This window comes from Amblyraja radiata, chromosome 1 (genome assembly GCF_010909765.2).
Source record: "Amblyraja radiata isolate CabotCenter1 chromosome 1, sAmbRad1.1.pri, whole genome shotgun sequence".
Taxonomy (NCBI): domain Eukaryota; kingdom Metazoa; phylum Chordata; class Chondrichthyes; order Rajiformes; family Rajidae; genus Amblyraja; species Amblyraja radiata.
The window spans coordinates 66,565,338-66,581,459 of NC_045956.1; the positions used below are offsets into that span (position 1 = coordinate 66,565,338).

The 16,122-nt window shown below is 43.8% G+C and overlaps 1 protein-coding gene across 7 annotated transcripts in view; it reads left to right on the plus strand.

The window, feature by feature from the left end:
* mettl14 (methyltransferase like 14) overlaps window positions 1-12,619 on the plus strand; it is a 65,042-nt gene extending 52,423 nt beyond the window's left edge. For all 7 annotated transcript variants that reach the window (XM_033023472.1, XM_033023477.1, XM_033023480.1 and 4 more), the window contains one exon: window positions 11,235-12,619. In XM_033023472.1, the coding sequence (XP_032879363.1) occupies window positions 11,235-11,539 (305 nt within the window). In that variant the 3' untranslated portion in view covers window positions 11,540-12,619. The remainder of the gene's footprint in view (window positions 1-11,234) is intronic.
* The last annotated feature ends 3,503 nt before the right edge of the window (window positions 12,620-16,122 follow it).

The following is a 16,122-nucleotide window of genomic DNA, read 5'->3' on the forward strand; positions in this document are numbered from 1 at the left end:
TTCACAAGCGCCTAAAACAAATATTCTCCTTCCATCCCCCACTGTCAACTCTCATAGCTTCTGTATTGGCAGCAGAGATCACATTGTGATGTCATTTCCGGTTGTTGGAATGTTAACTGCAGCGTGTTCCTGAGATCCCAGTGTGATTGGACCACTGTGAGATGCCATTGTGACATCACTGGAAGCTGCTAGAAAAGTCTCCCACTCACAGGCAGTTATTATTTTCAAAGTTGGCTTTCTTTAAACTTTAAATATCAACAACGTGAAATATAACATCAAATGTGAAGAAACTTGGTACTGACAACCACGGGAAAAAACAGTAAGATCCTGCAAAAAATGTTGCTCTATTGTGTACCGTTTTGGCATAGTTCATTGATCTCACATACAGACAGACAGACAAACGAGACTTTTAATCTATTACTAAAATTTTGATCTTGACCACTTCCTGTTCTGTATATTGATTTTAGAAAAAACGTGCCACTTGCGGCTGTGATTTTTGGCCATCTTACTCAATTTCCCCCTCCGCTGTGCAGGACAAGAGGATTTTTCCCATCGATGAAAAATAAAAGAGTTATTAGTGTTTTAGAAATGTTGAGATTCTCCTGAAGGCCCTTCCGGAGGGACTATAAAACCCAGAAGTGTTGAGTGCCTCAGTCAGTCTCTGCAAGATGGGGGAGCAAGAGGATCACGTCCCTCAGTCTGAGCTGTGAATAACACTGAACAAATGGTTTTACTGTCCTTGAGTGCCCTTAATGTGGTTTGAAAATGAAAATGTGGTTGGATTGAAAAAGCACAGCAAATGGTTGGTGGTGGTTGGTTTGAAATAAAGCACAGCAAATGGTGGTTGGCGGTGGTTGGTTTGAAATAAAGCATACCAAGTGGTTGTTCGTGGTGGTTGTTTTGAAATAAAGCATAGCAAATGGTGTTGGTGGTAGTTGGTTTGAAATAAAGGACAGCTAATGGTTGTTGGTGGTGGTTGGTTTGAAATAAAGCACAGCAAATGGTTGTTGGTGGTTGGTTTGAAATGGCAAATGATTAAAAGTCTAAACTTGACAACTTCTTGTTTGCACTGTATATTGATTTTAGATAAAACACTACCACTTACAGCTGTGATTTTTGGCCATCTTACTCAGTCCCCCTCCGCTCATCAGGTGCAGAGGATTCTTCCCACCAACTAAAAATAAAAGTGTTATTAGTGTTTAAAAAAATGTTGTGAATCTCTCTCCTATCAATCACGCCATGAAGGCCACTCCCCTTCCGGTGGGAGGGGGGAGGGATTATAAAACCCAGAAGTGTGGGTGTGGCTCAGTCTCTGCAAGATGGGGGAGGGAGAGGTCATGACTCTGCCTGAGCTGTGAATCAACTGAACACACTGAATGTCTACTGAACTGTGAGTGTGGCGTTTATGTGGTGTTTTGTGTGGTTTTATCATTGTTTCACCCTGCTTGAAATGGTATGAAACTGCATTTTAATATGGTGGCCTTGCACCCTGCATGAAATGGCATGAAACTGCACTTGAATTTGGTGGCCTTGCACCCTGCTTGAAGTGGTATGAAACTGTACTAGAACATGGGTTGCTCTAGTAGTATATAGATACTATTGGGTCCCTGTCACACGGAAGGCCTGATCTCCCAACGCAACCCGTTCCCCCAACGCAATATTCCACCACTCACCCATAGCCCCCATGGGAGGCCCGTCATTTGTTATAGCAATGGCTTAATTTATGGTCAATATTTTGGGTTGAGATCCTGCATCAGAATATGTCCTGATGCAGGGTATCAACTTGAACTGTGTACCATCCATTAGCCTCCACAGATGCTGCCTGTCCCGTTATGTTCCTCCAACTGCTAATTTGTTGCTCCAGATTTCAGCACCTGCAGTTTCATGTGTCTCATGGTTTAATATATCCTGGCTTTAAAAATATATATTCCTATACATGTTGGAAATTATTACATTTTGTTATTGACATATATGAAATTTCACAAATGTCAGTAACAAAATGTAATAGAATATAGAATAGAATAGCCTTTTTATTGTCATCCAGACCGAAGTCTGAACGAAATTTAAGCAGTCATACATATAATACAATACAATAAAAAACAACAATAAACACATATTAACATCCACCACAGTGAGTCCACCCAACATCTCCTCACTGTGATGGAGGCAAAAGTCTTAGGGCTGCAGTCTCTTCCCTCCTCTTCTCCTTCTGCGCTGAGGCGATACCCCCCGGGCGATGTTAAAACCTGTCCTGCGGCTCAAACACCGCGGCCCGGGGTAGTCGAAGCTGCCGCTCACCAGACCTGCTGACGCAGCCGCTGGCCCGCGGCCGAACCCCCGGTCTCAGGCCACCGCCACCAGAACTGCCGTCCCAGCCCCCGGAGCATCGTTCCAGCCCCGCGCCGGATCGCCCTCACGTGAGTACTGCCACCGTCTCAGCCTCGCGCCAGGCCGCCGCTCCTCCCTCGCGCCAGGCCGCCCCGACCGGGCACCGCTCCTCCCTCGGGCTGGGCCGCCCCGACCGGGCACCGCTCCTCCCTCGCGCCAGGCCGCCCCGACCGGGCACCGCTCCTCCCTCGGGCTGGGCCGCCCCGACCGGGCACCGCTCCTCCCTCGGGCTGGGCAGCCCCGACCGGGCACCGCTCCTCCCTCGGGCTGGGAACGCCGTACCTCCCCGAGCTCGGCTACTCCGACGGGAGCACCGTTCCTTCCTCGGGCCGGCCGTCACAGCCCCTCACGAAAGCCCTGTTCCAGCCCCGAGCCGGGCCGTCCTCACGGGAGCGAGCTCAGTGCGAGTCCTGGCGGGCTCTGCCTCCTGAGCCTCGAGGTCGCCAGCTCCGCCATTAGGCCTCAGCGCAGACGGAGGCAGAGAAGGGGAATACGACAAAAAAGTCGCATTCCCCCGCAGGGAGAGACAGCAAGCCCCGTTTCAACCCCCCCCCCCCCCCCCAAAACACAAACTAAAAACCAAAACTAGACTAACCAAAACGAAAATAAACAACCCAAAAAACACAAAACAAACAGGACTGCCGGAGAGCCGCTGCAGCCAGAGCCGCGCCGCCACTAGGGTAATAGACAGGGTAAATTTGCTAAGATTTTGTTCAATTGTGCACTGTTGAGATTTGACTTTTTGACAGCAATATTGTTCACAGTGGTGTGTGATGGTATCCAAACTTTTTGAGAATCCCCCAGTGTGATCTGTGATGTAGCTCTCCACCACTGTGACAATTCAGTTAAGGAGAACCTGGTGTTACCTATCTATGACACCAGCAGGGAGACCCGTCTGTAGCCATGCCTCTCTATCCAAATGAGGTTGTGAATTCTCCATTAATTTTTGGAACCTCTGCAACCGTCTGCCTCTGGTTTTGTTAGTTTTAATTTGACATCTGGCCTTATCAGTCTGGGCTAGGCTGGAATGGTTCTTCAATGTTTGGCTTATAGATAGTCTTGCTGCCTCTGAAAAGTGCACATTATGATAATCAACGAGTTGCTAGACCTAATCTCTTTCTACCATTTGTTCCTTATGTAGTGAGTTTTCTATTGGCTTAGATCCTTCAGATGCCTGGAGACTTGTTTCTTTTGCATTGTTTGGGACAATGACCCATCATTTATTTATTTGCCTCTGTACTCCACAATTTGAGATTTGTAATGGCAAAAAATCACATCTGGTAAAGTATACATTGTCAGATTTTAATAAAGGCCATTTCGGTTTCACCATGTAGAAATTACAGCAGTGTTTATACACAGGGGCTCTCGGCGCAGGCGTGTTTGCTTCAACCACGGACGTTCCATTCCATCCGTCTGCTCATTACCACGCTCTGCCCCCCCTCAACCGCGTCACCCCCCATCCCAGCTGACCGCACGCACTGTCAACCGGGACAACCTCAGATCTCTCCAGCCTGCCCCCATCCCTCCACCCTCTCACAATGCCAACTTTGCCCTCCTCAACACCAGGTCGCTCAACAACAAAGCCCTTGCCCTCCATGAACTAATCCTTGACAACACTCTGGACTTCCTTCTGCTCACTGAGACCTGGCAACAACCCAATGTCTTCTTCTCCCTCAATCAAACATCCCCACCTGGATTTAATTACATTTCCAAACCCCGCCCCTCCCGCCATGGAGGTGGCCTCGCTGTTATTTTTAACCAGAATTTTCGTATCACTGAACTCACCTTCCCCCCAGTAGCATCATTTGAATTCCTCGCCTTCAAAGCCCTTTCCTCCATGACAGTCATCCTCATTTACCGGCCACCTAAACCAAACCCCTCCTTCCTATCTGACTTCACTGAACTCCTCACACTTGCCTCATCCCTCTCCTCACGTCTGCTACTACTTGGTGACTTAAATATTCACATGGACTCCCCCACCTGCAAGCTCGCATCTGAATTCGCCTTTTTACTGGACAACTTCTCTCTCTCTCAGCACGTCACCTTTCCCACACATGACAAAGGTCACATCCTTGATCTGGTCTGCTCCATAAATCAACCGGTACTCGACCTCCATCCTTGCCTCTTCCCCCTCTCTGATCATAAGCTTATACGGTTCACCATCCCTTCTCCGACACCTCGCCCCCGCTTCCTCCGAGAAATCACCTTCCGGAATCTAAAATCCATTGATCCCCTCCATCTCTCTGACCTGCTCTCCACCACTCTCCCACTGGACTCAACCCCCATCTCACCTGATGATCTCACAAACCATCTCAACTCCACCTTGTCTACCTCCCTCAACACTCTGGCCCCCCTCAAAACAAGAACCGTAACTTTCAACACATCCTCACCCTGGTACACACCTGCACTTCGTAAACTGAAACAGACTGGTCGCCAACTCGAACGACTAATAAAGAAATCATCTCTCACAGTCCACCTTGAAGCTTACAAACTCCACCTCACTGACTACAAAGATGCCCTCATTGCTGCAAAATCTGCCTACCTCTCCTCCATATTCACCGATCCCTGCCTAAACCACAGAACCCTCTTCTCCACAGTGGGCAACCTCCTCAAGCCTCGAGCCAACACTCTCCCTACCTCTACTCCGGATCTCTGCAACTCATTCCTCCACTTTTTCGCTGATAAAATCAGCACCATCTATCAATCTTTATCCCCTGTACCCGACTCCCCAGCATCTACTCCACCACCTACCACGGCCCCTCCTTTCAACATCTCCACTGACCTCCTTACCCCTCCTCCACACTGCTTCCTCTCCCAGTTTGACCTGGTCACCCCTATTGAAATCTCCAAACTCATCAGCTCTTCCAAACCCACCACCTGCTCCCTCGACCCTCTCCCCACTCCCCTGTTGAAGTCCTGCCTCCCCGTACTCTGCCCCTACCTCACTAATCTCTTCAACTCCTCATTGTCCCAAGGAATTGTCCCCTCCGCTTTCAAAACTGCTGCCGTTACACCAATCTTAAAGAAACCTGGTCTTGATCCCTCCTCTCTCATTAACTACCGCCCAATCTCAAACCTCCCCTTCCTTTCAAAAACCCTGGAGCGTATCGTTGCGTCGCAACTTCATTCCCACCTCCTTGCGTATAACCTACTTGAACCCCTCCAATCTGGCTTTCGCCCCCTCCATAGCACAGAAACTGCTCTCCTCAAAGTCCTCAACGACCTCCTCACCTCTGCTGACACTGGTTCCCTCAACATCCTCATCCTCCTCGACCTGAGCGCAGCCTTCGATACAGTGAACCATAACATCCTGCTCACCAGACTCAAGGACCTCGGCATTGAAGGCTCTGCACTCAGCTGGCTCCGTTCCTACCTTTCCAACAGATCCCACTTCATCCACAACCACACCTCTGCTACAGCCGCAGTCACTCAAGGCGTTCCCCAAGGCTCCGTACTCGGCCCCCTCCTCTTCATCATCTACATCCTCCCCCTTGGTCAGATACTCCGCCACTTCAATCTGGACTTCCACTGTTACGCTGATGACACCCAGATTTACCTTGGCACCAAATCCCCCCACAACCCCCCCCTCTCCCATATCAACTCCTGTTTGTCAGCTATAAAAACCTGGATGCAACATAATTTCCTCAAACTCAACAGCGATAAGACAGAATTCCTCCTCATAGGCTCCAAAGCCACACTCAGCAAAATCAATAACCCCACTCTCACCATCGACGGCACCACTGTCTCCCCATCTCCCCAGGCCCGCAACCTTGGCGTGATCTTTGATTCCACCCTCTCCCTTGAGCCTCACATCCGCCATGTCATTAAAACCTCCTTCTTTCATCTCCGCAACATCGCCAAACTCAGACCCTCTCTCACTCCGCCTGCTGCTGAAAGACTCATCCATGCCTTCATCTCCTCCCGACTGGACTATTGCAACTCACTTCTCCTTGGCATCAGCTCCACCTACATCAACCGACTCCAACTGGTCCAGAACGCAGCCGCCCGACTCATCACCCACACCAAATCCTGGCATCACATCACTCCAGTCCTCAAAAAACTTCACTGGCTTCCCATCTCCCACCGGATCACCTACAAAATCCTGGTCCTCACCTACAAAGCCCTCCACCATCTGGCCCCCACATATCTCATTGACCTCCTCTCCCCCTACCAACCCTCACGGTCCCTCAGATCCACATCAGCCGGTCTCCTCTCCATCCACAAGTCCAACCTCCGCAGTTTTGGGGACAGAGCCTTCTCCAGGGCAGCTCCCAGGCTCTGGAACTCCCTCCCCCAACTGATCCGCAATTCCGTGTCCCTCCCCATCTTCCAGTCCCGCCTCAAGACCCATCTCTTCACCTCTGCCTATCCTTAGCCCCACGTCCCCGTCCCTTTTCATCTGTGCATTAATTGCCTCATGCTGTGTTTTGTATTGAATTCTGTCTTTACTTTGTGTACTAGTCATGTCTCTACTATTTATTTCATTCCCCTTACATGTTTTTCCTATACATGCTCAATTTTTGTAAGGTGTCCTTGAGACTCTTGAAAGGCGCCCATAAATAAAATGTATTATTATTATTAATGACTGTTTGAAGTCTGTGATTCATGGACATCACCAGTTGCTGGATGTCTTCTCTGGTGATGCTCTGCCAGGCCTGTATTGCAGACATCTTTGGCTTATGCTTGTTTTGGGGGCTAGTTCCCTTCAGTTTTTGCTTCAGCATATGAAAGGCATGTTCAATTGGGTTCAGATCAGGTGGTTGACTTGGCCCTCAAAATTTACAATTTTTCAGCTTTGAAGTATGTTTGTGGTAATTCTCTTGCTGTAGAATGAACCTCCGGCCAATGAGCTTTGGAGGCATTTGTTTGGGCTTGAACAAATAGGATGTGTCTGTACACTTCAGAACTCATTATGCTACTACCATCAGCAGATGTATCATCAATGAAGATAAGTGAGCCAGTACCTTCAGCAGCCATACATGCCCAGGCCATAACACCCCCACCACCGTGTTTCACAGATGAGGAGGTATGCTTTGGATCTTGGGCAGTTCCTTCTCTCCTCCATACTTTGCTCTTGCCATCATTCTGATATAAGTTAATCTTCGTCTCATCTGTCCACAAGTCCTTTTTCCAGAATTGGTTGCTCTTTTAATCACTTCTTGGCAAACTATAACCTGGCCATCCTATTTTTGCAGCTAACCAGTGGTTTGGATCTTGCAGTGTAGCCTCTGTATTTCTGTTCATGAAGTCTTCTGCGGACAGTAGTCATTGACATATCCACACCTGACTCCTGAAGATGGTTTCTGATCTGTCGGACAGGTGTTTAGGGATTTTTCTTTATTATAGAGAGAATTCATCTGTCATCAGCTGTGGAGATCATCCTTGGCCTGCCAGTCCCTTTGCGATTAGTAAGCTCACCAGTGCTCTCTTTCTTCTTAATGATGTTCCAAACAGTTGATTTTGGTAAGCCTAAGGTTTGGCTGTTGTCTCTAACAGTTTTATTCTTGTTTCTCAGTCTCATAATGGCTTCTTTGACTTTCATTGGCACAACTTTGGTCCTCATATTGATAAACAGCTATAAAAGCTTCCAAAGCTGATGGAAAGACTAGGTGCTGAGAGCTCTCTTCTACCTACATTACAGAGGCATTTCAACACACCTGAGCAATTACAAACACCTGTGAAGTTATGTAGCCCAAACATTATGGTGTCCCGAAATGGGGGGACTATGTATAAATACAGCTGTAATTTCTACATGGTGAAACCAAAATGTTTAAAAATGGCCTTTAATGAAATCTGACCATGCGCACTTTGACCACATGTGATTTTTTTTCAATTACAAATCTCAAATTGTGGAGTACAGAGGTAAATAAACAAATGATGGGTCTTTGTCCCAAACATTATGGAGGGCAGTGTAGTTATTCTCATCAAAACGCCCCTGATGTCTTCTTGTAGAGAAGCCAAAAGTTTGCTCGCGAGAGCTCTGATTGTCTTTAGCAAAATACTTCGTTTTATGTGCACCGAATATAATGCAAACAAAAAAACTGCTGCATCTGATCTAGTCGTGCAGTGCAACTTCCAAATAATGTGAGTGTTGGGAAACAAATTTAACACTTGCGTTATGATGGGCCCACTTCATAAGAAAACTGACATTATTTTTGGAATCCATCTTCAAAGATCTGAACCCATTCACAAGACATAGCTCCATATCCCAGTATTCTCACCCATTACAATACTAAATCACAGATACTCAACTACTGGGACGTACATGCATACAATTGTTTTGAACAGATTTCCCAAATGTCCATCCTCAATCTTCATTATTATTGTCCGTAAAACAGATCCCCAGCCCCAAATTGCTGATCTTTTCGAGAATCTATTGCTTCCTCAGTACCACTACGAGAGAGGACATATATCCATAAAATTATGTTGCAATCTTCTGGTAATTTTACTTCTTCAGCATGATCCCTCTAATAACTAGACACAGTTGGGCATAGGGAATACCTTGAAAACATTGCTGTAAAATCCCAGCTGGCAATGCAGAGCAGCAGACAGGTGCACGCACCATGGCTCTGCATAAGATGGGGGGGGGGAGATGGTGGTTTGGTGGCCTGATGTGTCCTACATATGCTGGTTCTCCACCAGATGGTGGGGATGGACTGTAAGTCCTACACATAGCACTTCTGCCTGAGAAAGTGGGGGCAAAAGTTGGATTGGATCCCATGTGCATTAACTCTGTCAGAGGTGGGGAGGGGAGAGATAAGATGAAGGTTCTACATGGGCCAGGGTCGGTGCTTATGGACTCAGCCTGAGTATAGAGGGAGAGTGAACTGATCTGGTGCACACCAGCTTTACCCAGGAGGCTCACTGCATACAATATGTCTACTTGCATAAGAATCTATAGGCCATCAAGCTGTGCTTATTTAATGTATTATTTATCTTTGCTAATATAATATTTAAAAGAACTCGAGAATCCATAAAATAATGTGCTCACACATAGCTGACTACATACTCTGCCTACTAAATTGTAATGAGATATAATCAATCTCTCTTGAAGGTCATGATAGTATCCGCCATGTATCAGAAAGTCAGACATAACAAGGTGCCTAAAGGTCCTGTCCCACATGGCGATTTTTTTTTCGGCGACTGCCGGCATCATTGACTGACGCTATCAGGTCACCGATGGAGCGCTAGTATGGGTGTTGTGGGCTGAAGGGACTGGTTTCCAGAGGGCTAGTATGGACGTTGTGGGCCGAATGGATTCTTGGGCTGGCGGCTCAGTCACTCAAGCCTGTTGTGCTGGCAGCTCACTCACGGCTGGTGGGCTGGAAGTTGACTCACGGCTATTCCTTGAAATTCCATTTCAAGCAGGGTGCAAGGCCACCAAATTCAAGTACAGTTTCATACCATTTCAAGCAGGGTGCAAGGCCACTAAAGACAGCGGGTTGTGACCTCTCCCTCCTCCACCTTGCAGAGACTGAGCCACGCCCACACTTCTGGGTTTTATAGTCCCTCCCCCTCCCACCAGAAGGGGCGTGGCCTTCATGGCGTGATTGACAGGAGAGAGAATCTCAACATTTAGCTTTTCCAAACCAAAGGCAACACAGCTTTAGCATTTCTAAACTATATTTTCAAACCACATTAAGGGCACTGACAGGTCAGTAAAACCACTCACAGTTTAGTAGACATGTGCTCAGTGTTATTCACAGTTCAGACTGAGAGACGTGACCCTCTCGCTCCACCATCTTGCAGAGACTGACTGAGGCACTCAACACTTACGGGTCTTATCGTCCCTCCGGAAGGGGCATGGCCTTCAGGAGAGAGAATCTCAACATTTAAAAAAAACTAATAACTCTTTTATTTTCGATGGGAAAAATCCTCTTGTCCTGTGCAGCGGAATGGGACTATGCCACTTCCTGTTGTTCTGTATATTGATTTTAGAAAAAACGCTGCCACTTACGGCTGTGATTTTTGTCCATCTTACTCAAAGATGGACAAAAATCACAGCCGTAAGTGGCAGCGTTTTTTCTAAAATCAATATACAGAACAACAGGAAGTGGTCAAGATCAGACTTTTAGATAGATAGATAGATAGATAGATAGATAGATAGATAGATAGATAGATAGATAGATAGATAGATAGATAGATAGATAGATAGGATTAATCTCTTGCAATAATTTTTTATTGTATTTATGTGATGCCATTTGGTAACGTGTGTGACATTTTGGATAACTTTCCAAAGAATGGCCCAATAGGATCATTGTTAACTAGCAGAACGTGATTACGAAGCATACGGAGATAAAATTTAATCAGGGGGACTGCTGGACTGGTCTGAGAACCAGGAAGGGGGAGTGATGGGAGAGAGAGGGAAAGCAAGGGTTACTTGAAGTTAGAGGTCAATATTCATACCGCTGGGTTGTAATGTGCCCATGCGAAATATGAGTTGCTGTTCCTCCAATTTTCGCTGGGCCTCACTCTGTCAGTGGAGGAGGCCCAGGACCGATGGGGAAGAGGTGCAAGTGAACCTCTGCCTCACCTGAAAAGACTGTTGGGGTCCTTGGATAGATGAACTGCTTAGTTTTTGTGTTATTATATGCTTTTGAGATGCCCATTATTCTGAGCTACTGCAAAATTGAGAAATCTGACTAATAATTACTAATGGAGTGAGGGAGATAATATTATTTTGAGTTTGTGATTAAAGTAAATTAACTGATTTCCTTACAATTCCTAAATGTATTATATAAAAAATGTATTATTTCACTTCAATATTTACAGCTGCTTCTACCCTTGATTTGTATGCTTTTGAATTTTTTAAATTGCTTCAGTGTATTTATTTTACCTTTCAATAGGATGGTTAACTGTGGGACCTAGTCTTACAAACAGTAACTTCAACGCTGAAACCTACAGCTCCTACTTCACTGGAACAAATGTACATCTGACTGGTTGTACAGAAGAGATTGAGAGACTTCGTCCCAAATCACCACCTCCAAAATCTAAATCTGACCGAGGAGGTGGAGCCTCCAGAGGTGGAGGAAGAGGTGGCCCTTCAGCAGGACGTGGAGACAGAGGCAGGGAAAGAAACAGAGGGAATTTTAGAGGAGAGAGAGGATTCAGAGGCCGAGGGGGCGCTGCCCATCGAGGATTTGCTCGGTGATGACAGTTTTCTTATCTAATTTAGGAGTGCAGTTTCAGAATCTAAATCTGCGCCACTTTTCTACTTTTTTATATGTGTATATATTAAACCATGGAATAAAAGATCTGCAGTAATAAAATGTACACCAGCAATATGTTCAGTGAAAATGGTTTTGCAGTTTGGGCACAAGTTTATCTTGTAATGAACAAAGTGCAGTGCAAATGCCTTTAAATGTGGTATTGTACATTCAGATTGTTTACTGGTTTAAAATTGATTGCAATTTTTTTTAAAGCCTGCAATATCTCAATTTGTGTAGCATTTAAAGTTTAGTATTTTTAACTTTTAAGCGTTGGATTTTGTCACTTTTTAGTGACACAATTGTAGATTGAGTTCTTAAAGAGGTGCTGAATAAAAGGCAGTTCCTGCAAAACTGACTTGGAAGCATTGATTCAAATATAAAGTAATATTCTGTAACCATTGGAGTCAGCATCTTGTCCCCTAACCATTGCATCTGCTTGAGCCTGACCGTTGGAATCTGCCAAAATGCAGAGTAAAAAAAAGATCAGTTTATTCAGCTGCACATGTCTAATGTTCCAGCTTTTACACTGCATTTGTAAATATATAGTTCTAAAATTTGTGTGTGCATCAAATTTTTTTTATAGCACATCACTTTTGTAAGCAGATTTGTGCCCAGTAAGAATAAATATTTGGAATTATTTTGCATCCAGACCTTAGACAGGAAACTGAAGCAAGATGCCATTTGTTGCCATCTTTTTAAATGTTTTACTTTTTGATTTTTATCTCTTTTCCAATTTTGTTGTTGTTTTGAACTAATTACTTTCATTGAATGCAATCTATACAGCATTTAACAGCAAATCATAAAATAAGTGTATATCTTGTGTCAAGTTGGTCACAAGTGAGGATGAAATATCAAGATGTCATGGGACCATATAAATTACTGAGTAAATATTTCCGAACCTATAAATTAATTTAACTTAAATCACACAGTTGGCTGATATCCTGTCATATGTGTCATGGTGGTTTTGTTTAGCATCATTGAAACTGCTTTTTTAATAAACACGTCTTTTTATATTTGTTAAATTTGCTGGAATTCTTTGAAGAAGTAAATAGCAAGACAGACAAAGGAGAGTCAGTACATGGTGTTTACTTAGATTTTCAGAAAGCCTTTGACTGCGGAGGGTCAAGACCCCAAACACGGGTGTACAAAAAGGAGGAAGTCTGAACTTTATTGCCTTCCATCACAGTGATCACTGTGGTGGATGTTTATGTTAAGTTCTACCGTTCTTTTAATTGTGTTGTGTTCTTTGTTTGTATGGCTGCATTGTAACTCAAATATCACTGTACCTTAATTGGTGCATGTGACAATAAATGTGAATTTGAATAAGGTGTGACACTAGGCTGCTAGGGAAGATGAGAGCCCACTGTATCAAAGGGCAGATACCAGCACGGATAGCAGGTTGGCTGAATGGCAGAAGACAAAGAGTGGCAATAAAGGGGACATTTTCTGGTTGGCTGTCAGTGTCTAGTGGAGTTCTGCAAGGGTCGGTGCTGGGGTCGCTACTCTTCACGTTGCATATTAATGATTTGGACTAGGGGATTGAAGGTTTTGTAGCAAAGTTTGCGGATGTTACCAAAAGAGGTAGTGTACAGAAAGCAGGGACTCTGCAGAAGGACTTGGACAGGCTGGGAGAGCGGGCAGAGAAGTGGCAGATGGAATCGTGCATTTTGGTGGTAAGAATAAAGGCATAGATTATTTTCTAAATGGGGTGAGAATCCAGAAATCAGAGGTGCAAAGGGACTTGGGAGTGCTTGTGCAGGATTCCCTAAAAGTTAATCAGCAAGTTGAATCGGTAGTAAAGAAAGCAAATTCGATGTTAGCATTTATTTCAAGAGGGCTTGTATACAAAAACAGGGATGAAATGTGCTCTATAAGGTGCTGGTAATACCACATTTGGAATATTGTAAGTAATTTTGAGCATCATATCTGAGGAAAGATGTGCTGGCTCTGGAGAGGGCCCAGAGGAGGTTTACAAGAAGGATCCCAGGAATGAGTAGGTTAACCTATGATGAGCGTTTGTCGGTACTGGGCCTGTCCTTGCTGGAGTTTAGAAGAATGAGGGGGGACCTCATTGAAACAGACAGAATAGTGAAAGGCTTAGATAGAGTGGATGTGGAGAGCATGTTTCCACCAGTGGGAGAATCAAGGACTGGAGGTCATAGCCTCAGAATTAAAAGACGTTCTTTTAGGAAGGAGATGAAGAGAGGGTGAAGGAAATTAGTCAGATGGTGGTGAATCTGGAATTATTTGCCACAGAAGGCAATGGAGGCCAAGTCTGATTGTGCATGATCAACCATGATCACATTGAATGGTGCAGCTGGCTTGAAGGGCCGAATGGCCTACCCCTGCACCTATTGTCTAAGTCAGTGGATATTTTTAAGGCAAAGATAGATTCTTGATTGGTACAGGTGGCAGAGGATATGGGGAGAAGGCAGGAGAGTGGGGTTAGGAGGGAGAGATAGATCAGCCATGATTGAATGGCAGAGTAGACTTCATCGGCCGAATGGCCTAATTCTATTCATATCCCTTATGACCTATATTTTCATCATTAAATTAATATGTTCTGTTGCGGAGAAATAACAGGATTAATCTGATTATTGTGATGTCCAATGCATTTAACTATTTCAAGGACTTAAAAAGAAAACTGACCGTGTCTGACCATAAGGTTATCTCTGTCTCTGGCCATTTAAGAATTACGTTTAGATTGCTTAATTTCCAAGGGTCTTTTGTGTAAGGTGGAATTATTACATTTATAATTTAAATAATTTAAAATTATTCTGCACCTGTGTTTTAATACATGAAACAAACACATAAGTGAAGAATCTATCTATGTTACATTACAGTTTAAGATGTGTGCTTTATGTTGAATTGTATCCCCAAATATAGCCAGATAAACTTGTTTTACAGCATAGATATACTTGATACAGTTAATTTTTTTTAGTATGCAAGTATTGACTGACAAACTTCTGTGATGTTGCAGGTGACAAATACCTTTTTCATGCATATTTAAAATATAATTAGATTTGCCAACTTTTTTTAAACAAATTGAATTGGAGTCTGTTATCTAGAGTTCATTACTTGGGTTCTGTAAACATTTTTTTTAGAAATTGAGTACACTCTGACACATCCACTTAACCTACTTAACCTGTGCCTAGATTAACCTATTCTAAAAGGAGGCTCCTGTATAACTAGGTTGTAGGGTACATAGTGTTGGCTATGAAGGGATATAATTCACATCAACTCTACAATTTCATGAAGGGCCTGAAACAGGCATGGGTTAACATGTACCATGTTTAAATCAAGAGGTTTTTATGAAGGTTACATAGGCCAGTTTATATATTATAATAAAAATACACATTTAACGCCAATGTTTTATTTACAACAAATCACTAATTATCGATCCACAAAGCTACAACTGCACAATTTGACTACTTCAATTATATGGTATTCAGTCTTGTGCATAAAATACTTAAGCTTTACTTTAAACAAAAGATGTGGACAAAATTATCTTGCTTTGAAGAGATTCTTTCTTAAATGTGTGATGCAGGTAAGTATTGACAAGGGGTGGAAGATTGCAACCTCCAAGTGGTCCGCCCTGTTTCGACGAATGCAATCCGGCGTGCACAATCAAACAGAACAATTTGTCCTGCAACTTTAGGCTGTGCACGCCATATGCAAGAAGAAGAAGTATTAACAAAATATTGTCATTTTAGAAGAAAAACTCGGGAAAAAAATGTATAAGGTGGGCAGCGAATGTAAGGGGAAATAAAGGATAGAAATATAAACCATTGGTAGTGCTTGCAGCTTTGGTTGAAATTAAATTGTATTTTTAATATACTACATTGTTCTTATTCCAAGAGTAATCCCTCGTGCATGAGTGTTTTAAAAATTGCAATAGTTCCAGCTTCAGTGTCACATCGCTATTCTGAAAAAAAGAAAGCAACATTCTATTCAGCCCAGGAAGATGTTACGTTCCTTAACTCACCAACTATGTTAAAGTATCATTGAGAACACTTTTGGAGACTGTCTTTATAAATGAAATTGGTTTTCAGGAGTTGTGCAAAGCAATTGATAGCAAATCACCAGTTTAAAAAATAAAAAATAAAAAAAATGTTCTTTCCATTATTATCTTTTGTGCTGAACACTTTACTCATTTTCATATTTTACCGGAATCCACAGAGACAGGTTAATTCCAAACGTTATTACTTGGAGAGCCCAATAACAAGCATATGTGTATCTTCATTCATGCCCAGTTTTCTGTGATTACACTTATTTTTCAATGTGAACATTGTAGATAAATAAGAAGTATTTTGTAATCTATTGTGCTTTGCTCTGACTCGTATCAAAAGATAATAATTCTTGAGCCACTGGAAAGAAAAGATTTCATATGATTTATTGCCTTCCTCAAAGATTTTTAACATTAGTATGCATTCTCCCATGTGGAGAATGAGCAAGTTGTTTTGAAGTGAGACACCTGATTCAGATGCTGGAATACTAACACCAAAGGCAAAAGCTTTGGCAACCA